The 22,539-nt window shown below is 38.0% G+C and overlaps 1 protein-coding gene and 1 long non-coding RNA gene across 5 annotated transcripts in view; both read left to right on the plus strand.

Moving 5' to 3' along the window:
* The window catches only part of CAB39 (calcium binding protein 39), a 68,013-nt gene extending 54,393 nt beyond the window's left edge, over positions 1–13,620 (plus strand). For all 4 annotated transcript variants that reach the window (XM_084640079.1, XM_084640078.1, XM_084640080.1 and 1 more), the window contains 6 exons: positions 1,234–1,352; positions 4,138–4,306; positions 5,082–5,141; positions 5,833–5,898; positions 9,066–9,209; positions 11,082–13,620. In XM_084640079.1, the coding sequence (XP_084496205.1) occupies positions 1,234–1,352; positions 4,138–4,306; positions 5,082–5,141; positions 5,833–5,898; positions 9,066–9,209; positions 11,082–11,270 (747 nt within the window). In that variant the 3' untranslated portion in view covers positions 11,271–13,620. The remainder of the gene's footprint in view (positions 1–1,233; positions 1,353–4,137; positions 4,307–5,081; positions 5,142–5,832; positions 5,899–9,065; positions 9,210–11,081) is intronic.
* Positions 13,621–18,017: 4,397 nt separating this feature from the next.
* LOC311525837 lies at positions 18,018–21,065 on the plus strand. Its single transcript, XR_014712872.1, has 3 exons — positions 18,018–18,108; positions 19,726–19,804; positions 20,957–21,065. It is a non-coding gene; the product is annotated as an uncharacterized lncRNA (long non-coding RNA).
* The last annotated feature ends 1,474 nt before the right edge of the window (positions 21,066–22,539 follow it).

The following is a 22,539-nucleotide window of genomic DNA, read 5'->3' on the forward strand; positions in this document are numbered from 1 at the left end:
TCCATGGCCACAGCATCAGGAGTCCAATACTATAATTAAAACAAATCTAAAATAATAAGCTATAGTTCTGTCATATCTGTTGGAAGCCTCCATAAAGTGTAAGGTGTGTTTCTTTAGCTTAAAGCTTGCTACACACTGATTCAGATGTTGCCAGGATAAGTTCATTCTGCAAACAAAGATCATCAATAATGGTTTGCTTCTGGTCTCAGATTATAAAATTCAAGTAACCATGATTAAGAGTTACTTAACAGATCTTTACTGCCCGGTCAGGACCTGTAGCTAGATCCTGTTCTGCCCAAGATGGTAACCAGCTCCTTGAGCGGCATATAGAAACAAATAACTCCAAGTCCTCTTCAAGGGTAATTCGAAGTAGTGTTTACACACACTGTTAGGCACTCCTGCTAACTGGCCCAAAGTAACGATGAACTGAATATGATTCCAAAGATACAAACAATACTGGCAAATGGTTGATATGTGGATCCAATATAGGTTGCATGCAGAGCTCCTGTCATTCTTTCCAGTGCTTGCTGCTACCAACCAGCTTCATTTAATCTAATCTAGGTTGAATTTGAGCATTTTGCTCTTACCCATATCCAAACGTTTATCAAGTATTGAGAAAACTGTGGGGGGTGGGGGAACCCTGTGATATCCTAGATCGTACGATATGAGGAATATGCCTTTATGTTATGCTTACCTTTGACTTTAATTATAATTGTTATTGTTTTCCATCATAAAATGAAAACACACAATAAAAAATTGTACATTGTAGTGCAGTCTGCATGTTGTTGGTATTGCAGCCCAAGATGTGTCTCAGTCTTCCCTAGTAGAAGGACCTGCACACATACACATTGAAAATCAGAGGTGACAGAGTGGAACATGGAAGAATTCCATCTTACTCAGGGCTATGGCATTGTTAAAAATGGCCATAGTATTCACAAAATTTTGGTACAAAATGAATCCAGAAAAACTCAAGGAATATCAGATGAAATATAAAAGGGTTTTTATTGTTTTAAATATTATCAGTAGGTTATTCAAGCTATCCGAATGTAAGTTGATACAATGATGTACTGAATGCTGTGACACATTTGAAATAGGTGTAGAAAAACGAAGAATTTGGGGAACTTTTTTGTTAAATGGTCATGTTTATGTTTATGTATATTAATGTATGTATTAACTCTTGCGATACATTCTTGTACTAAATGTTATATGCTTAATTGGTTACTTTTTTGACAGGGAAAAAAAGATGTTGCTCAAATTTTCAACAACATTCTCAGAAGGCAAATTGGTACAAGAACTCCCACAGTGGAATACATCTGCACTCAGCAAAATATATTGTTCATGTTATTAAAAGGGTATGTACAGTATTTGGTGTAAATAGTTTTATACGAAGTATTGGAGTGTTTTTTTCAGGTAAAAGTAGGATAGTGAGTGGTGAAATGTCCCTTCTTCCTTTGCAATTTATTTAAATAATTTTGCCACAGGGCCTGTAACTTCCCTTGAAGTAACTTAAGTTAAATGGCTAATTTAAGCAATAGAATATCAAAATATGAATCCTTTAATGTGAAGGGTGGCAGGGTGAGAATTGAGAACTAAAACTGCGCTAAAAACATTCTTGTTGGGGTAATGTAACAATAAAATCTGTTCCTCTTCACTGAAATTACTTCATTGTCCAAAGTTTAAGCTGTTATTCCTGATCTTAGTTATTTACCAATTGTTTGAATGATTGTTCTAACCTCTGGCTAAATGAACTTGCTGTCCCATCCTCTGAGTTACTGTGTGGCTCCTGCTTCATAGCTATTGGGTAATACAACTACAGAGATATCAACCAGCTCCAACTTGTCTAGATTACTATATGCCAGATTGCTGTTTCCACCTCTATTCTTGTATTACCTGCATTGTTACATCATAGAATCGTGCCACATCAGCTATGCTCTAGCAAGTCTGCAGCTGCATACCAAAATAGAGGTGCTCTTGAAAACAGAAATTTAAGTAAAAGCCTTGTTTCTTAAATTAGGGAACAAACATCCCCCCCCCCCCACCTCAAAATGGACTATTTACATTTCTGTTATTCTGTGGCATGAATAACAGAAAATATTAGAGGTTGCAATCCCATTTTATCATTTTGGGGTAGGAAAGTTCACTAATGACTTAAATAAAACCATTTTTAAAATGTTAACATTTCAAACACTAATTTTGTATTGGTAGCTGTAGCATGTATACTGATGGATATTGTTCAAGTAAGCTCTCGTACATCATGATGTACAGTATACTCCTGATTATCCAGATAGACTGAGGGACACTGATTTTATTTGGATAATTGTGAGTTCGGATAATCAGGAGAGCAGGACCCATTCAGCCATTGAGCAGTGGGGTGCCCTCCCCTACAACTGGGAGCTCCTCCACAACTGGGGGCTTGTCTTGCTCTTCACAGTACTGCTCTATTTTACAAACCTCCACGTTATCTGGATCCCTTCCTTGTCCCCCAGCATGCTCGGGGGACAAGAAAGGGATTTGGATAACATGGAGGTTTGGGTAAATGGGGGTATACTGTAGCTGTACTCAAATACTACAGTGATTGGCATGGTATAAGAATCTATAGAAAAGATAAAGAATTAGATTAAATAGTTAATCCCTTGGAATAGTAGTTTGCCACATCATGTTGACAGCAATGAGATGTTAAAATAACAGGTTTTGTTTTCTGGATGTTTAAACAAAAAATCTGCTCTTTAGTTTTTCCTTAAAGTTTTTGCATTACATAGTAATTAGAGATGCTGCCAAGTCTGAAACCTACGAAATGTGTGATGTCATGTTTATGTCACATTGTCTCTTCATTCTCTTTATCTGTGCTACTTGTCTGAGCCAGCAGAGTACAAAATACATACAAAATCATTGTTTTACAACGAGAGCAGGAACTTTGCACATTTTAATCCCTGTCTTCCTTATGAACACTAAGAACCCCCTAACAGTTTAGAGGAGCAACAAAATGTGTGCTTTTGTATCTTTGCAATTGTAAAGAAATCCAGTGTTCCACAGTGAACTTTTAACTTTTCCTATGCTTCAGTCTCCTTTTGACAGAACCCAAGATATCTTAAAGAATCAAAGGGCAAGATTAGTATTATTAACTGTAGTATAATAGTAAGAACAAATTAATTATATTAAATTCTTATACATGCTTTCTCAAAGTGCTTTACAAAGGAAGGCATAGAAACTGAGGCACAGAGAGGTGAAATGACTTGCCCAAACTGTCAGACTGTTCAGTTGCAGAATCTTCTCCTAACTTCAAGTCCAGAATCGTGTTCAGTGGACCACACTGCTGATTTTTAGGACAGCATAACCTAGAACCGCAACCATGAAACATTTTTATGTGTGCATGAGTAAAAATGTTTGAAACAGGTGTTTATGATTTATAGAGGTACTTACTGATCTCTTGTAAGTCTTACATATGATGCATCTGGTATAGCCACATTTACATAATTTTAAGATATTATGATGAATGTGAACCAACCATTAGCAGAAGGAACTAGGCTTTGAAAAGTGTGAAAGGTATATGATCTGCCAGAATCCTGTTGATTTAAATATGTGGAGGTACAAGAGACCCATAGATTTCAGGTGACTTTACTTTCAAATTTTGACAGATTGTACTTGCAGTGCAAATGCTTATTCTTTTGACCACGTGGAACGGTCTGTTTGTTCACTTATGAAGTTCACCTCTTAAAAAGTCATACTTGGTATTCCATATAAAATGAAGTTTGGCAGTATACTGGGAGTTGTGAATTGTCCATACCACTAGAGGGCAAACTTCTGCTGTCCCAACCTACAGAGCACCTACTGCACATTTAGAAAAGCCTGCTATGAGTCAAGTTCCACCTGCAGTTATGAGACGAGGGTGTTGATTTTGAGTCTGAACATAAAGTTATGTTTGTTATGCTGTCCCATTTTATACAAGTGATTCATACGAGCAATGGATTGATCATCTGATTTTGGTAGTGTTTTGTAGAACATCTGAAAGTGGAATTTAATATTGAAATGTTTAAGTTGACTTGATAACATCATATAGCATATTGTTAATTATATATAAAGTTGCAGTACTACAATACCACATTTTAAAGGTATTTATATAGACTTCTCATTTTGCAGGTACGAATCTCCAGAAATTGCTCTAAATTGTGGAATAATGTTAAGAGAATGCATTAGACATGAACCACTTGCTAAAATAATCTTGTGGTCAGAACAATTCTATGATTTCTTCAGATATGTGGAAATGTCAACGTTTGACATTGCTTCAGATGCGTTCGCCACGTTCAAGGTAACTTGCATACCATATCTAAATAGTTACAATAGCATACATTTCTCCAGCATCTCAAATATATAATCCCAAATGTCAGGTATAAGTCACATATGGAGAGAGAGAACAAAGTTTGTGACATTCTCTGTAAAGGGGCTGGATCAATTGAACATTTCTTCCTTCTAAGCACATGGCGATAAGATATTGCTTCAGATACATGTGCAATGTTCAGGGTAACATTTATTCCAGAATTAAAATTTAATAATTTTACTTAGATTGTAAACTCTTCAGGGCGGAGAGGGACTGTCTTATTGTATAGGGTCCTTGCATGATTTGGGACCTCTAGGTGCTAACACTATACAAATAATGAATAGCATAAGTGGACCCTTTGGTGTTGTAGAGCTCCTCTGGTAGTATAGTGGCTTATGTGTCATCCCTGTTGCAGGAGTAGGCCTGGGTTTCCCTGTGCCCCAGTGATCCAAGCAGCTGTATCAGCCCTTGGAGCTGTTGGAAGCCAGCACAAGTTAAGAGCCTTCAAGTTGCTCTGATTTCTCTATGAGAACCAGAACAGCATATAGCCGACCCCTTTCTAAGTTGTGCTATGAGTTTTCACAACCCAACCAAGGATCTACACCTATATTCCAACTTTTTTTCTTTATTTCCATAGTATATCAAAATCCTTCATTGGATTAATTAGACAAACTCTTCAGAGGCATCCAGAATGAATATTTATTATTTGAATAAATATTTCTTTTAAAATCCAAAAATATTGCTTAAACATAACATACTTTTTCAGGATTTACTTACGAGACACAAGTTGCTGAGTGCAGAATTTTTGGAACAGCATTATGATAGGGTGAGTACATATATTTAATTCCTCATAACTTTTTGATGTTTGATACAGAATAATTTTAATTTGACTGAAAAAGTTGATACTTTTTTTCATTTTTTGTGTCGTATTGCTTGGGTTCTTAGTTAAGAATTACCAATGACAGTTTTTACATATTGCATTCATCAAATTCGGTTTGCATTTTTTTGTGCCATAGTGTTTTTAAAATAGAAATTTGTTTTAAAATTCTCAGCATTTCAACATCAAAAACTTAAACTCAGATTTTGAGTAGATCTCGCTTTGTGAAACTGTGTTTTCCACTAGAGGGAGCCCTTTCCCATTTTCTCTGTTGTCTGTATGAAAGCTTTTTTCACAAAGGTATGTGATAGTTTTGCTCCATCTGCTGGCCAATTCTGATATTAATAAAAGCTTAAATCGTTTCATAGTCTACAAAATTGTATTGCTTAAAGAAGCAATTTATTATACCTTCATTATATGGTAGTCCAAATGTTTAAAGTTCCCAAAATAGCAAAGAAATTAAGCTTCAAAAAAGCTTGTTAGAATTTTAAACACCTGTAATGTAATATTGCAAACCTGGTTTCAGTAGAATTCTAAGTTTTTATTTACATACCTATTAGGGATCCCCCCAGTTTAATAAATTCATTCAGAAGCAGAGCTTGTGCCACTTGTAAAGTTCCTGATTTTTCTCTCCATTTAGTTCTTCAGTGAGTATGAGAAGTTACTTCATTCAGAAAATTATGTGACAAAAAGGCAGTCACTTAAGGTAAGGTAGTTTTACTTTGAGTGCCCTTTTTTTTCCCCAGGACAATTACTTCAGTTTCATGGTGAATCGATTTAAATCACAATGGCTTAAATAACTGGTTTGAATCCCAATTTAAAAGAGTAAAAATAGTTGATTTAAATAGCTGTTTTAATAAGATTTTATTTGTGGACTTGCCAAAGAGTTTATTTTCATCACTTGTTAGCATGGTTGAATCAAAGCAATCTGAGGTGCACAACAACACAGGGGCCCCTGTGGCCACATCCTTGCAGCATAGCCCTATCTTCCACTTGGAGTGATGGCGGCAGGGTTAGGGCTGCAGGGGTGGAGCCCAAGGGAAGCATGGACAGCAGGCAGAACCAAAGACTCTGGAGCAGCGGTAGGGGCCCCCATTTCCCCACAGATGTGTCAGTTGGGGCTCCCTTACCTATCCCAGAGGCACAGATTTGATAGCAGCAGGGCTCCCCCAGTACTTACCCCACAAATAGGGATGAATGTATCTGTGTGAGTGATATTTCTTGACTGAAAATTTTGTAGCTAGAGACTACTTGATGTTGACTGTCAGCCAGGTGTCTTCAACCACAGTTCTCCAGTTTGAGGATGCAAGAGAGATCTTTCATTGTTTTTTATGAAGCCTGGCTATTATTCAATCTTCTTATATTGTAGAAACTCCCACAGGCCTAAATGAGATGAGGGCCCATTGTGATAAAACACTGTACAAACACACATGAAGACAGCACATTCACCAAAGAGCTTACAGTCAGGCTTTTGGGTGGAACTGTCCAAGGAATGATTTAGACTGGTCTGTACACAGTTTTTACTCTGGTATAATATATATCATCAGGGATGTGATTTTATAAGATATAGATAAAGTAGTACAAGTAAAGCAATGTGATGCCATTACACTGATGTGAACGTTCCTTATACTGGTACAGTTTATCCCCTTTTCTGTGAGAGAATAGATTTACCAGCATAAGCACTGATTAGTTTTAGACTTATTTCTGCAAAAATACACTTAAATAGATATAATCACTAACCACAGCAACATCAGCATAGATATCTATTGAACATCCGTGCTGGTCAGCTGTGTGATATGTTAATCTTCCATAGGGAAGTATGAGGTTGGAGTGAAGGTATTGCACAGTTGTCAGGAATCAGTTACAGTGCATGTTGAAGGTGTATGGGACTTATTTATAGATGGGCGAGTGCAGTGTGTGGGCATTGATATGTTAAAGAAAGACACATTAACTGGACACACGTGCTTGCTTCTAAGTGTTTGAGTCAGCATAGGCGCAGGAACTAGGAGTGCCGGGTGTGCTGCAAGTTTTATGTGGGGCCCCAGCTGCTGGCCCTGCACCCGGGACTTTACTCCCTGGCCACCCTCCTGGGGTCCTGCACCCGGGGCTGGAATCCCTGTCTCTGTTCCTGGGGCCCCATCTGGTGGCTCCACTCCCAGGCTCCTGCTCCCGGCCCTGTGGTTTGGGCTCTGGTCTTGGGGCCCCAGCTGCCAGCCCGTGCCCAGGGCTCCGCTTCTGGTCCCGGACGCAGGGTCCCGGCTGCTCCCTGGTGGCCCCAGCCTTGGCCCTTTAGTCCTGCCCAGGTCCCCTGTTCCTGGAGACACGTCCCTGCTCCCAGCCTCAATTCTGGAGGGTGGGGCGTCATGGACAGGGATAAGTGGGGGCATGAGGTAAAAAGTAAAAACTTCTTTCAGCACCCCAACTATTATGTGTTCCAGTACCACTGTGATTAGGGTGGTTTCCTGTTAAGCAACCATAACTGTTTATTTTTTCTCTTTTGGAATTTTCTTTTCTTTTGTTATTTTTTAACTGTGTATGGTGTTAGTAGATTATAAGAGACAGGTTCCTTTTCCCCCACAATAATGTTATGTATGTTTGCATGGTTGGGTGGTAATTTCAGACTTGGAACATGTGTAGAAGGTCAAATCAGTGTTTTCATTTTGTAATCATTTACTAGACAATTTTTAACATTTTTCAGAGTGGTAAAAAAAACAGATGTAGTAGAAAAGATCAATTTCCGAAGATTAAGTATTCATTGGGAACCTCAAAAGTGCAACAAAGGACTAAAAAGCGGAGTTGGTCCATTTAACCACAAACTAATATAATTGTCATAGTGCTAATTACTGTTTATATTGTTTAATTTTCTTTTTATTTTAGGTTAAAGTTTGCTTTTTTAAAAAGAAAATGTAACTTTTTAAATTAAGATGATGCAAAAATAAGCAAAGACTGTAATCATTAGTGACCACCACCTGAAAAGTACCTACCCAACATCATGCAGGAATGGTAGAGCCATGGATAGAGCCTGGTTCCTCCTATATACCAGTCTCAGTACCTTAACCACAAAACCGTGTTGTACTGTATCAGATTTTATAATTAAAGACTGTTATGTCTGTGTCAGTGCTTTGTAGAGATGGCCATGTAAGGATAATCCTGTTTTACAGATGCCAGAGCCAGGAACACAGATTTGGCCTGATCTTTATGCAAAGCAGCATGGCTACATGGATGACTCTTCTTTATAGCTGTTATAGTAGAGATCGTTACTATAACTATAGTTATAGTAGAGACCGAGCTTTTATTACCAGCTCTGGTAGAAATGATCTTGTGCAACCTCTCAGATCCTCTTTTACCTCATCTATAAAATTGGGAGGAAGGATGCCACCTTGACTGTGGATAGCTGACTTATGACATCGAATTATCCATTTCAGATACCAGACTGCTGAGCATAGATATGGTACAGTAGCTAGTTATCACCTAGCAATGACATTCGTTACAGGGGTACTGAGAGCCCCTTCTGCTGACATAGCAATGTCCACATCAGCAATTGTCAGTGAAATTTATGCCGGCCAGAGGGTGTGTTTTTTCATTCCTCTGACCTACAAAGGTTTTACCGACAAAAGTGGTAGTGTAGTCACAGGCTAAGGGGAGACAGAAAAGTAGGCAGTTTTTCAGCCATGCTGAGAGAGAGAGAATGGAAAAAACACCACATCAAAATACACTGGACTGGGAATCAGGAGACCCAAGAGTTGGTTACACCTCTTTTTTTGACAGACGTCAATTACTCAATGTTCTTCACAACTCCTATGAAAAAATTGTATTTGAACTCATAAGATTTCAGTAATACTTCATTGTTCTGTCACATTTTTCCACCCTTAGTTGCTTGGTGAATTGCTATTGGACAGACACAACTTTACAATTATGACAAAATACATCAGTAAACCTGAAAATCTGAAACTAATGATGAATCTTCTACGAGACAAGAGTCGCAACATTCAGTTTGAGGCCTTTCATGTCTTTAAGGTATGGTATCAAAAATCATAAAACTCATTGAATAGCTTCTGTAGTATGCCTCATTTACACAGGTAGTAAGGTTAGTCAATAATGATGGCAAACCTCAGATCTGTCTGCTCTGAAAAATTACTCGATTGTTTCTTTTGCTGAAAAGTACTTATTCAGGAAATGCTAAATGGTTTTGTATGGTTATTGTTAGCATAACCTTCCTCTTAAATTCTGTATGAATTGAGCATGATGAAGGGGATGAATGCATGCTATGATTTGTGAGCATAACTCAGAATCATTCTGAGGATTTTAAACAGGTCTGTGTCCTGCTACATGATACTATGGAGGGTACATGTAGTATTTCTAATCAACTAATCAGTTTTGAAAAATCTAAATCACGGGTTGTCTGTTAAAACAAGTTGCCTTTTTGATTAATAGTAGACATAAACTAATGATTAGTAATGGGTTGAGGAGTTAGCTCCATTCAGGAGTAACCCTGCAGAAAGGTTTTAAACCATCTCTAGTCTCTCTAACTATGATGCTAGATATATAAAATCATGCACTTGCTACAGAACTCAATCCTATGAGGTACTGAGTGCCTGCAGCAGGATGTCCAGGCAGCTCCCATTGACATCAGAATTGGGCCCTCAGAGTCTACCTCAGTAACATATAAAACTGGTTTTCATTTCAGATTAATCTTCTCAAATATTCCATTTGTTTTTTCATGTGCAGATATTTAGGAGAGAAAACATTCATAATTTTAAACTTGGGCTGTCAATTAATCGCAGTTAACTCAAGTGATTAGTGCAAAACAAATTAACTAGATTTTAAAAAGTCACAATCAGTTTTAATCGCACTGTTAAACAATAATAGAATAACAATTTAAATTTATTATAAATATTTTTGGATGTTCTACATTTTAAACATATTGATTTCAATTACAACACAAATACAAAGTGAACTGTGCTCCCTTTGTTTTTATTACATTTGCACTGTAAAAAAGGTGAACAAAGTCTAGTATTTTTCAGTTCAACTCGTATAAGTACTGTAGTACAATTGTTTTATCATGAAGGTGCAACTTAAAAATGTAGACTTTTTTTTACATAATTGCATTAAAAAATAAAACTATATAAAGCTTTACAGCCTACAAGTCCACTCAGTCCTACTTCTTGTTCAGCCAATCGCTAAGACAAACAAGTTTGTTTGTTTATGGGAGATACTGCTGCCTACTTATTTACAATGTCACCTGAAAGTGAAAACAGCCGTTTGCATGGCATTGTTGTAGCTGGCATTGCAAGGCATTTATGTTCCAGATATGCTAAACATTCACACGCTCCTTCATGCTTTGACTTGTAGGGTCTAAAGTTTTACATAGTTTTGTTTTTGAGTGCAGTTATGTAAACAATAATATTATATTATTATTATATTAATTATTATATAATTATATTATGTATTATTATGTAAACAATAATAATTTTACATTTGTAAGTTGCACCTTCACAATAAAGATTGTACTACAGTACTTGTCTGAGGTAAATTCAAAAATAACTATCTTTTTACAGTACAAATATTTGTAATAAAAATAATATAAAGTGAGTGCTGTACACTTTGTATTTTGTGTTGTAATTGAAATCAATATATTTGAAAATGTAGAAAAATATTCAAAAATATTTATAATAAATTTAAATTGGTATTCTATTATTGTTTAACAGTGAGATTAAAACTGTGATTGTGACTATTTTTTAATCTCGTGACTAATTGCAATTAGTTTTTTAGTCGTTTGACAGCCCTATTTTAAACCATTATCATCTCACTTTTTATTAGCTAAGTGTAATTTTAACTGAGCCTTCTGTTTCCTGTACCTATGCTAAAATCCCTCTTCTTTTGTTGCAGGTGTTTGTAGCCAATCCTAACAAGACACAGCCTATATTAGATATCCTCTTAAAGAACCAGACCAAACTTATTGAGTTCCTCAGCAAGTTTCAGAATGACAGGACCGAGGATGAACAATTTAATGATGAGAAGACCTATTTAGTTAAACAGATCAGGGATTTGAAGAGACCAGCACAGCAAGAAGCTTAATCTCCAACAAACCCCTAAAATATTAAACCCAAATTCAGCATTTGCGGTTAGATATTCAGCATCAGGCACTCTTATCAATTCATGAGGAACATTACTGCTAATCTGCTGTTCAGTGAACGGTTTTTGTTTTTTCTCTCCTTTTTTAGTCCAAGTTGAAAAACATAGCTGCTGCTTTCTTGCACAATGTGGACTTCCTTGATATTTGTGTCATTTCAGAATTCAAAGACACTGCTTGGTTTAGGAGTCCTAGAGAAAGAGATACTAGATTCATGAAAGCAAACATAGATGATAGTTTGGTTTAGGAAAGAAGGTATTAATGTAGTTAAGCAACAGGTTGCATGCTTGCAAATCTGATTAAATCGTATGTTTGCACTTACCTTGTTTGAGATATGAGCACAATGTGACCTGTGCATACATGGCACCATAGTATAAAATTGTATGCCTTGATTAAAAAAAAAAAAAAAAGTGCAGTGCTTTACTTGTAATCAAAGGGGAAATGTATCTAAGATGTGAGCTTATTGGGATAAACAGTTGTCTTGCAAATAAACTCAACTTAGCAACTTTTAAAAGAGTGAAATCTTAAGGTTCATAAGGAAAATGTATATAATATGCCTTTCACTGCTTTATAGATTTTTTTTTTGACATGATTTTCTGAGAATTGAGTTGTAAACTTGGAAATATGTTCTAAGGGTTTTGTTAATTTTACTTTGAAGATATTTCAAACAGTAGAGCTAGCAGTGACACTTCGCATTTCATTTCAACAATGCTTGCTGGTTTCTTTTGTATATAACTCCTAGGCTGCTCATTTCTTTAAAAATATGATTTAATTTGTACAGCAGAGGAATGTTATTGTATTAGTCTGTAACTATTACTTAATATTGAGTTCTGCAAAATGAATGCTCATATGTAGCTGAATACTTCAGATCATCTGAGAATGCTGATTTAACATTTCTTAAATACTGCAGCATCAAAAGGAAAAAAACAATTTATTTGTATTCACTTATCTAATGGGGTGCCATCAATTAGGTTAGGCTAAAATATAGAACTGGAATCCTTTAATCTGTATTCTTACTGGTTAATATTGGCCTTATTCACTTAAATTAGCGCTGTGTTCTGCAAATGGTCAAGATTATGATAAACTAATATTGATTCCTTTTTCTTCTGGGGAGTCTATAGAGACCACCTTTCCTTTCTTGGAGTAGATATCTCAGTACAGTAGTTGTGAAAGTGAATAATTTCCCCTTGACTTCAAGAAAAATAATTTCATAGGTGGCCTACTTGTAACAAAATGATTTAATTTTGTCAAATCCTGTTCTTTAATGCTGCAAACTGTCAGTATTTATAAAAAAACAAACAAACTGATTTTGCACCATGTTGTCTTTCGTTACTGTGACCATAACAAAAAACATCTACTAAATATATCTAAACAATGTTATTAAAATTATATCTATTCATCTTATAATTATGCTAAAATCACAACCAACGTATGAGTTGGAGTTTGAATGTTCAAATTCTGCATGGCTGAACCTGATTGAGAATGCCATAAAACTTCTCATTGCTTCCTTTCCTCTTACTAATTACAATTATTTTCAATTAGCAAGATGAAAACCCTGATTGACATTTTAGCTAATTTTGAAGCCATTGTGAGGGAAATCAGATAATAGCTCCAGAAAATTGGGTGTTTTCACTCTCGTAATATAAAATAGCTCTTAACATTGTCATTGATCTATTTAAGGTTCTTAATCTGTCCATAGAAAACTGATTCATATTGTCTCTTGGAAAATAGCAAATTAATCTTACTGAAAATGAGAGATCTCTATTTTTAAAATCATTTCTGTAGGCAGGCAAAATTGGCCATTAGATGGTGGTATAGTTCAGCACTAACAGTCTTATATTTTGGTTTATCGTAGTTGAGTGGAAGAAAACATTATTTGCCAAATTATTCTCCATAACACACAAGGCTTCCACTTTAGAAAAATATAGAAATGCTAAAATTTATATATGTAAAGAAGTGAAGAAATTTGGATTGGGGTATTGGTTTTTCTCTCTCTGACTGGGGAACAGTGGATATGATAAGTTTTTTAACATATGAAAGCATTTGAATGTTGGCGTTCAAGAAAAAGTTGTATTTAAATTTAAGATCATTTTGACATGCTATTCATATTAAATTCTACTGTACTGGAAGTAATTTCTTCTCATCTGCGTGAAGGCTTAAAGATATTACTAAAAGTTATTTAATGTGAGGTTGTTGTTTTTTTTAAATATTGATGTATACAGTTGTAATTCTACTTCCATGAAAGTATTTCATTTCTCCTGAGGAAAAAATGCATTTCTTACCAGAAAATCTGGCTGGCCCCATAATTTAAATTGAAATAAAATTTTGAAGAAAATCCATTATGTGCTTTATTGTGTTTGAAAATGTCAAGTTTCATGTGGATCTGAATACTCACCTCTGTAGTGCCTTAAAGGAGTACATGCTGCATCACTTCTGAATCATAAGTTTGCAAATGAAATAGAATTACTGAAGGTAGTTAAATCCAAAGCAGACTGTGAAGAGTTGCAAACAGATCTCAAAAAACTAGATGACTGGGCAACAAAATGGCAGATGAAATTCAGTGTTGATAAATGCAAAGTAATGCACATTGAAAAACATCATCTCAACTATACATACAAAATGAGGGGGTCTAAATTAGCTATTACCACTCAAGAAAGATTTTGGAGTCATTGTGGATAGTTCTCTGAAAATGTGCTCTCTGTGTGCAGTGTCAGTCAAAAAAGCTAACAAAATGTTATGAACCATTAGGAAAGAGATAATAAGACAGAAGATATCTAATGTCACAATATAAAGCTATGGTACGCCCACACCTTGATTACTGTCTGCCATGTTGGTTACCCCATCTCAAAATTATATATATATATATATATATATAAGAAATGTAAAAGGTACAGAGAAGGGGGTATGGAACAGCTTCCATATGAGGAGAGATTAAAAAGACTGGTACAATTCAGCTTGGAAAAGAGACAACTAAGGGAGGATATGACAGAGGTCTACAAAATCATGACTGGTGTGGAAAAAGTGAATAAGGAAGTGTTATTTACTCCTTCTCATAGCACAAGAACCAGGCATCACCCAATGAATTTAATAAACTTAAAACAAACAGCAGGAAGTATACTTCACAAAATGCACAGACAACGAGTTGAACTCGTTACCAGGGGATGTTGTGAAGGCTGCTAAAACTGTCTCTAATCCTTTTGAATCCAAGTTAAGTTCATGGAGGATAGGTCCATCAAAGGCTGTTACCTAAGATGGTCAGGGAGGTAACCCCATGATCTGGGTGCCCCTGAGCCTCTGATTGCCAGATGCTGGGGCTGGACAGAGAGAGAGGATGGATCACTTGAAAATTGCCCTGTTTTGCGCAATCCCTTTGAAGCATCTGGCAGTTTGCACTGTCTAAAGACAAGATACTGGGCTAGTTAGACCATTGGTCTGACCCAATATGGCCGTTTTTATGATCCGTTCTTATAAAAGAATGATCCTAAATGGCACTTTCAAAGCCACTCTTGAGAAAGGTGCAAAGGAGTGCTGCACAAAAAACACAATAACTGCTTCGCATTAGCAAATGGTGGCCTGGTTTCTCTGTTACTTTGTTTGTTTGTTTGTTTGTTTCAATTTTAGGGCCTGATCTAAAGCCCACTGAAGTCAATGGGGGTCTCAGGCTTTGAACCAGGCCTTTAGTGTTTCTTTCAGCATTGAGTTAACAATTATACGACATATTTGGGGATTGCCTTGTGACAATTTAGGGTTTATTTCCACTGACCTCATCACTTCTTATTCCTAGTTGGTTCTTTGGTTTTTGTAGTCTCTATACTTAAACATTTTTTGCCTTTGATTATGTCCATTTTTCATGCCTACCACTATCAGCTAGAGGAGGCTGACTTGCCAGTCTACTGAATCAATGCAATACAAATAAAAACTGCAGGGTTTTTGATGCAGATATATATAGCTATTCTCTTTAATTATTGGAAAATCTATTTTTACATTGTTTTTTTCCATGTGCAGCATATTCATGTCACATTAAAAGAATTATTCAACATGTTATAACTCTCGATCAATAATCTACACACACTTGATCCTTTTAGGTTATATTGGTTCAATTTTAGGATAGATCTTTCCCCTTAAAATGCAGTATATTATAATACTTTATAGACTAAGATCACAAATTAAAGGAATGACATTTAAAAATGGACAGGTGTCCTCTTAGGTGCCTGGATGAAAATTTCCATGTAAGTATTTGGATGAGATAGCTAAGGGGGGGTGGGAGAGGACGGGAGATTGAGGTTTTTGTATTAACTTTAAAATGTGTGTTCTCCACAGATTTTTACTGAATGAATTGCCTTATGGATTGGAATTGCTAAGAATCAGAATAAAATTTGCATGGAACACATCACAAATGTGAAGCTTGTTTCTGATTCTTTCATAGGTAAGAAACTTTCTATTATGGATGTCACCCAAGCTTTTGGATACATTTTGGTTTTGTGCATTTGTCATACATAGCCTCAGCCAAACTTCAGTATTTACTACTTCATTGGGGAACAAAGGCCCTTTCAACGAAGGCCTAGTTAGACTCAGGATTTTTGTTCTAGTCTCCTGCTTTCCGGTCCTTAGCTGTTCATTATTTTTATTAAAGTTCTATAGCAGTAGTAGTGGTAGCCAAATGGCAAGTCTTCTCTCCCTCAGTGGTCAGTATGTGCCACCGACTCCCACTGCCTCAGTGACCAAAGCCTTTTCATTATGTACATTTGTTCTGAATCGCAGCCTGTGAAAGAGCTCCAGCATGGAGATTCATCTGGACTTTCTCCTGCTGCTATTCTGACTCACAGCCAAGGCCACATTCTGTTTTCTCTGGGTTGTCCTTTATTGTAGATGAGTGGAACCCAAACTGGGGGTGCGCCCCCCACAGGGAGTGCAGAGGAACATCCGGGGGGTGGGGGGAGGGCGTGACAGGGCCCAGGGCAGCCCCCACAGGTGGCAGAGAAGGAGCATCACCCAGTCCTGCTATGCTCCCAGCTCTGCCCCGGCTCTGCTTCCGGGCCCGGCTCTGCTCCCAGCCATGGCTCAGCTTCCAGCTGCAGTCTGGTCTCTCCTTTCCCTTAATGGAATCTGTTCATGCCCCCCTAGGAGCCAGGGTCGGCAGCTGGGAGCGGAGACGTGGTCAGGAGCCGGGGCCGAAGCCTGGGCTGAGAGCAGAGCTGCAGCGGGAAGAGGGAGCACAGCTGGGGCTGGGATCTGGGGCCGGCACTGTGGCTGGGGGAAGAGTCAGGCTGGCCGGTGCTTCCTGCCCCAGTGGGGGCTGGCTTGGGCCCCACTGCACCCCTCCGAACGTTTCTCCGTACCCCCAATGTTGACTACATCTCTTGCCAAGAGACCTGCATCTAACAACGTGACATTGTTCCTTTCATAAAACATCAAACATCATTAATAAGTTAGCACAGTGTACATCTGAAGTATGAGGAAAACCAAGGTAAAGCTCAGCTTGTGAATGACAGGATACTGAGTTTTGCTGCTTTACTAACCATCGCAGGGAAGGATTCTAAGTAGAGAGCCAGAAAATACCCTTGTAATTTGTGCCCAGAAGCTTTGGTCAGGAGCAGAATGGTTGTTTTTATCTGCCAACTGCAAAGTTATTTGAAGCAGTGAGATTTTAACCCTGCCCAGGCTGCATATACTTAGAGTTGGAGGATCAGATCTTTTCTAGTATGTCAACCTTTCAGGACAGTGTCCAGTGGAAAGCATACCTTAGAATCTATATGCAAGAAATTCAAGAAATGGCTCAGCTGGACTCAGTGAAAAGAGAAACATTATTTTCTCAGGTTCTTGCTCAATATTGTCCAGATTGGAAATGTATTGCATATAAGTGTGTCTATGCATAGGTAGTCCATAGTGCAAGAATATTCTTCTCATGTTGTTCTGTATTGCTAAATGATAACTGCAGGAATGTAAAACCAGGCAATTTGTGTCTATGAAGATTGCTAGAACTGAATGAACTTCCAAGTGAACAAAAACTTCCCTGAAGAAGCCATTCCAGAACATTTAACTGGTTCCAAAATACAACCAATTTTAATAAGAGCAAGTTATTCACAAATTATACATAGCCTTTTGAAATAGTTCAAAGTAAAGTTCCTACAAGCTAATATTGTGAGTAGAAGTTCTTTGTCTCTTCAAGTGTGCAATGAAAATATGTCTAGTACCTTATAAAGGATTGTTTGGTTGATAGTGACGTTTAAAATCCAGCCTTACTTATAAATCAGCACCTCCTGGCCCCTATTAATTCTGGTTAATCTTTTCTGAATTTCCTACCATGCAGTCTTTGAATTCTATATCTTTCTGGTATCGTGATACCAAGTGTGTGCTCCAGGTGTGGTCTTGCCAGAATAATACTGAGAGAGAGTTGGTTCTGTTTTCATACTCTGCCTCTGTGTAGGCAGCTCAAAATTGCCTTGATCTTTTTGTGCTGCCATGTCATATTGCAGACTGTGATACAGGAGGGTAAGGGAGCAGCGATAGAGGGGAAATATATAAGCCCTAGCATAATTAAGGCGTGGTTCCCTGTAGACTAGGGAGGGTTGCTACAGGTTAATTGGAGCATCTGTAGTCAATTAAAGCCCTGTCAGGAACCTAATAAATCCCCCTGCTTCAGGCAGTCAGGGTAGGAGGAGGGAGAGAGGACTGGAGCTTGGAGGTGTGTTGTGAGATTTGAAAGACCAGAGAACCGAAGTAACAGAGATCCTGCCCCGGCAGGGCATGGAGACTCCCTCCCCCAGCGTTTAAGGACCGAGGGTAAGAAACCCGCAAGGGTTGAGAGGGACTGGGATTCAGAGCAAGGAGCAAACCTAGACCCCCTCCCCATTTCCCTCCACCACCTTCCCGGGCCACTAGCGGGGCTCTTGGCACTCAAGAGCAGGGGTAAGGGGTGATGTCTTACCTCCCTCTCCCCTTCTCCCCCCCCCCCCAAGAAAAGCTCAGCACCCACCATACGTGCATAGGCCATCTTGTCACAAGACTTAAAACAAAAAAATTCTAAATCCTATATTACTGCGCATTACTTTCTTTGATATTGCTCTCTCCCATTCAACATATGTTACAAATTAATATACTGGGTAAAATGATACGAATCCTTCTAAGTTGAATCTTTTTGTATTTATTTATTATTATTTTTTGGCACATTTTAAACCTTCATGAGAACTAGGTATTATTCCTCTGTCCTAACTGATGTTGCCAATGTCTCCAAATGTAATCTTACCTACGAATTTTACTAATGTCAGTTTACTCCCCTTTCTGGATCATCAGAGAACATTTTAAATATGACAGGACAAAGTACTGCATCCCTGCTGTATCCCACTTGATGCATTCCTCCATTCAATAGTTTGGTGTTTATCTTTACCCTTTGTTTTTGTTCCTTCAGTCTCTTTTCATTCCATGTAACTGTTCTCTAATCCCAAATTTGAATGAACTTTGTGTATAACCTCTCATGAGAGAGTATATCAAATGCTTTATTAAAATCTGCATTTTAATGTGTGTGTTTCAATTTCCTAATTGACTTCTAAATGAATATTGATGCTTTAAAACAAATCTATTTATATAGTGTGGCTCTCTGTATTTTTCCCCAGTTCATTAACAGGGACAAGCAGTAATAATTTATACTAACATTGAAGGAATAAAGATTCAATAAACACTTGTAGTATAATTCCATGTATATGTGTTAATTTGCTCTACAGTAATGTAATGAGAAATAATAGTCTCCTCTTGAAATAAGGCTGTTATCTGAGTTTACGTGCACACACAGGAGGTGTGAACATCGGAATCAAGCTGTCTGCCTTCATTTGCCAAATTACCCAAAGGAAAGTGGTGTTGTTGGAAGTTATCTGACTAATAATTTGCAATGTAAATGTCTGATAATGAAAGGGATGATTCCACACATGACAGAATTCAGATATTCTCTAATAATACTTTAGTGGGAGGAATCTGTGTACAGTTCTTTTTAAAAGCCACTACAAAATTTCTAAACCCAGAGAAGCTAACTGAAAGAATGTTTTAGAATCTTCCTTGTATATATGTAATAGGCTTTGCAAACTTTTTAATTGGTTCATAACAGTTATCACAGGGCTATCACCATGGTTCAATGTTCTTTGATATGGCTCTGCAGCTCATCGAATGTCTATTGTCTCCAAATATATAGTACATTATATATTTAAATAAATGTCTAAAAAGTTTAATAAAACATTGGTATGATTTCGGTTACATGTTTGTCTTCCATTTACCGGGTGCTGCAACGACAAACCTGTGCACTACATTTGTCAGTCCATAGTATTAAAACACATATTATTAGCCTCTGAGTACGGGTAAGTGGAAATAAAGAAATATACTATTCCAACAATTTTTGTTTGCCTGATCTAGATCACACTGTGTACAAAGACCAATCTCAGCTGATGTGGGCAAGAAGATGGTCTAGATATCTCAAAATATTCAGCTTCAGGTATGAATCAATAACCAATAAAGAAAATGACTGTATCTCTCAGACTAAATGTACTGCAGATTCTACAGGGAAGATAGATCTACGATATGCCAAGTAAATAAATATTTTAAATATCATGAAAATATGTACTATCAGTTTGATGCATGTATAGCATGTAACTTTTGATAGTGGAATGGGAGGCGAAGTTTAGCTAGACTCCAGAATCTGAACTTTCTTCTGAAATAGCCTATGTAACTATTCTAAGGGATCAAATCTATTTCGAATTTTGTATATTTTAATTAAAACAGAGATGAAAAGTGTGACTTTAATAAAAGGAGAAATGGGCTGCTATTATGGGGATTTAATGAGCTCCCCTGCCATTTCCTTTTTCTTTGTCATCTTCTCCTCTTCCTTGTGAGAAAAGTGATGTGTTAGATGGATAATAGTCAATAGGGCTGAAATTCTGGTACCCACCACGACTCTCCCCAAAGCCCAGGTAAACAGGCTTTGCACAGGGAGGACAAATATTGGGACTGAGAAAGATGGAATCCTCCTTTCTCCCACCCAGAGGCTGGACTTGAAGCACTTGCCTAGCCAGCCTGTGTCCATTACTATATCCTGTGGTCTAGTAGCAGACATAGCTTTCTACACACGCACTGTGCAGGATTTGTGGTCAGTGGGTCTGCAGAGTTAATGGATCCACTGACCCCTACCACTTACCCAATTGCCCTACAATAATTTACCCTCTACATGTCTATAGGGTGAGCCACCACGGAGCTTGGCTCCATGGTATGCAGGGGGCTTGCAGATTCTGGATATTTTGAGCAGTTTTGATATATCCATGACCATATGTAGAACCCAACTGCTTATTTTTTCTTTTGGGATCACTCACACAGGGCTTTCCATGGCCCCACACTAGATGTGGGGAGTTTTACCTTAGAAGAAAATTTTGGAGGCAATTAAAAATATGGATAACTTATTTACTACCTTGTGTGTCATCTATGCATTCATTCTCCCCCCTTCCGCACCTCGTCCATCTTCTTGGAGACACCTGCATTGGTATATACCATATTATCTTGCTAAAGGCCCTATCATGAATGAGCTATGATTTGTTTATGCTTTTTGGTTTGTAGATTTCACATAACAAAATTATTATTCTTATCTCTATTTCAGCGAGATCACTCAGCACAAGGATTTTATCCCTGTGCATCACTGAGACGAGCACAAATGAACAAAGAAGAAAAACTAGAGCCTTGTCTGACCACTCTGGAAGAAAGAGAGTAGGCGATGGATGTGGTTTAATTAGGCTGCAAGTTTATTCTCTTAAAATATCTGGAAGAACCTGGCAATGAATTTAACAGTGCAGGGCATCATCATTCCTTAATCATTTCTACATAATCTGCAACCTGGTCCCAGCCATCCCAATGCTGGTGCTCCGCTGCCCTTCCTTTGTCTGAGCTAAAAGGGGGCTCTAAAAGGAGGCAGTCAGCTTTCCACTGTACCAGATGTAGGGCCCTCAGCTCCCGTAAAAGATGCTTTCATTCAAATCTTCTTTTGATCCATTTTCTCTGATAACTGAATCCCTTCCGTAAGGAGTACCTGTACTGGACATCTGCCATGGGTTTTAAATACTAAGTTACAATGTTAGAACCTAACTCCTGAGTCCCAGATGTTCTGTGGGGAAAGTGAACCTTCCTATCCACACTGGCCTCCACCAATCTGACTGTAAGGGGAAAATATCCTTACTGGACCCTCAGGAAAAAAGGGTGACTAGGGTAATGCCCACAGTGGGTCATGAGGAAAACTGGTCCTTTTGAAAATTTCATGAGTGCTGACAGAGTTCCCTCCCCATTCTGAACTCTAGGGTACAGATGTGGGGACCTGCATGAAAGACCCCCTAAACTTATTTCTGCCAGCCTAGGGTAAAACTTCCCCAAGGCACAAACTCTTTGCCCTTGGAGGGTACGCTGCCATCACCAAGTGATTTAACAAAGAATTAGGGAAAGGACTGCTTGGAGTTCCTATTCCCCCAAAATATCCCCCCAAGCCCTTACACCCCCTTTCCTGGGGAGGCTTGAGAATAATATCCTAACCAATTGGTTACAAAGCAATCACAGTCCCAAACCCCTGGGTCTTAGGACAATAGAGAAATCAGTCAGGCTCTTAAAAGAAACAGAACTTTTTTAGAAAGAAAAATGGTAAAAGAAAGGGAAGCTAATCTCACAGGGCAATCAGATTTAAAACACAGAGGATTTCCCTCTGGGCAAAAACTTTAAAGTTACAAAAAGAAAACCTGGAATACACCTTCCTCTCAGCACAGAGAAAATCACAAGCCGAAACAAAAGTAAACTAATGCATTTCCTTGCTAGTACTTAATAATTCTAATGGAGTTGGATTGCTTGCTTTCTTGATCTCTCTCCGGCAAGAACACAGAACAGACAGACAAAACCCTTTCTCCGCCCCCCCACTAGATTTGAAAGTATCTTGTCCCCTTATTGGTCCTTTTGGTCAGGTGCCAGCCAGGTTACCTGAGCTTCTTAACCCTTTACAGGTAAAAGGATATTGTGCCTCTGGCCAGGAGGGATTTTATAGTACTGTGTACAGGAAGGTTGTTACCCTTCCCTTTATATTTGACAGGTGCAAGCCCAGTCAAGGTAAGAGAGGGTTTTTTGGGGCTGGATGGGGTATTAATACCCCCCCTTCTGGTCAGCAAGACAGTGCTCCTCTCCCCCAACTTCTTCCAGCTGCTTCCTGCT

Source organism: Lepidochelys olivacea (genome assembly GCF_965140295.1).
Source record: "Lepidochelys olivacea isolate rLepOli2 genome assembly, chromosome: 9".
Lineage (NCBI taxonomy): Eukaryota > Metazoa > Chordata > Testudines > Cheloniidae > Lepidochelys > Lepidochelys olivacea.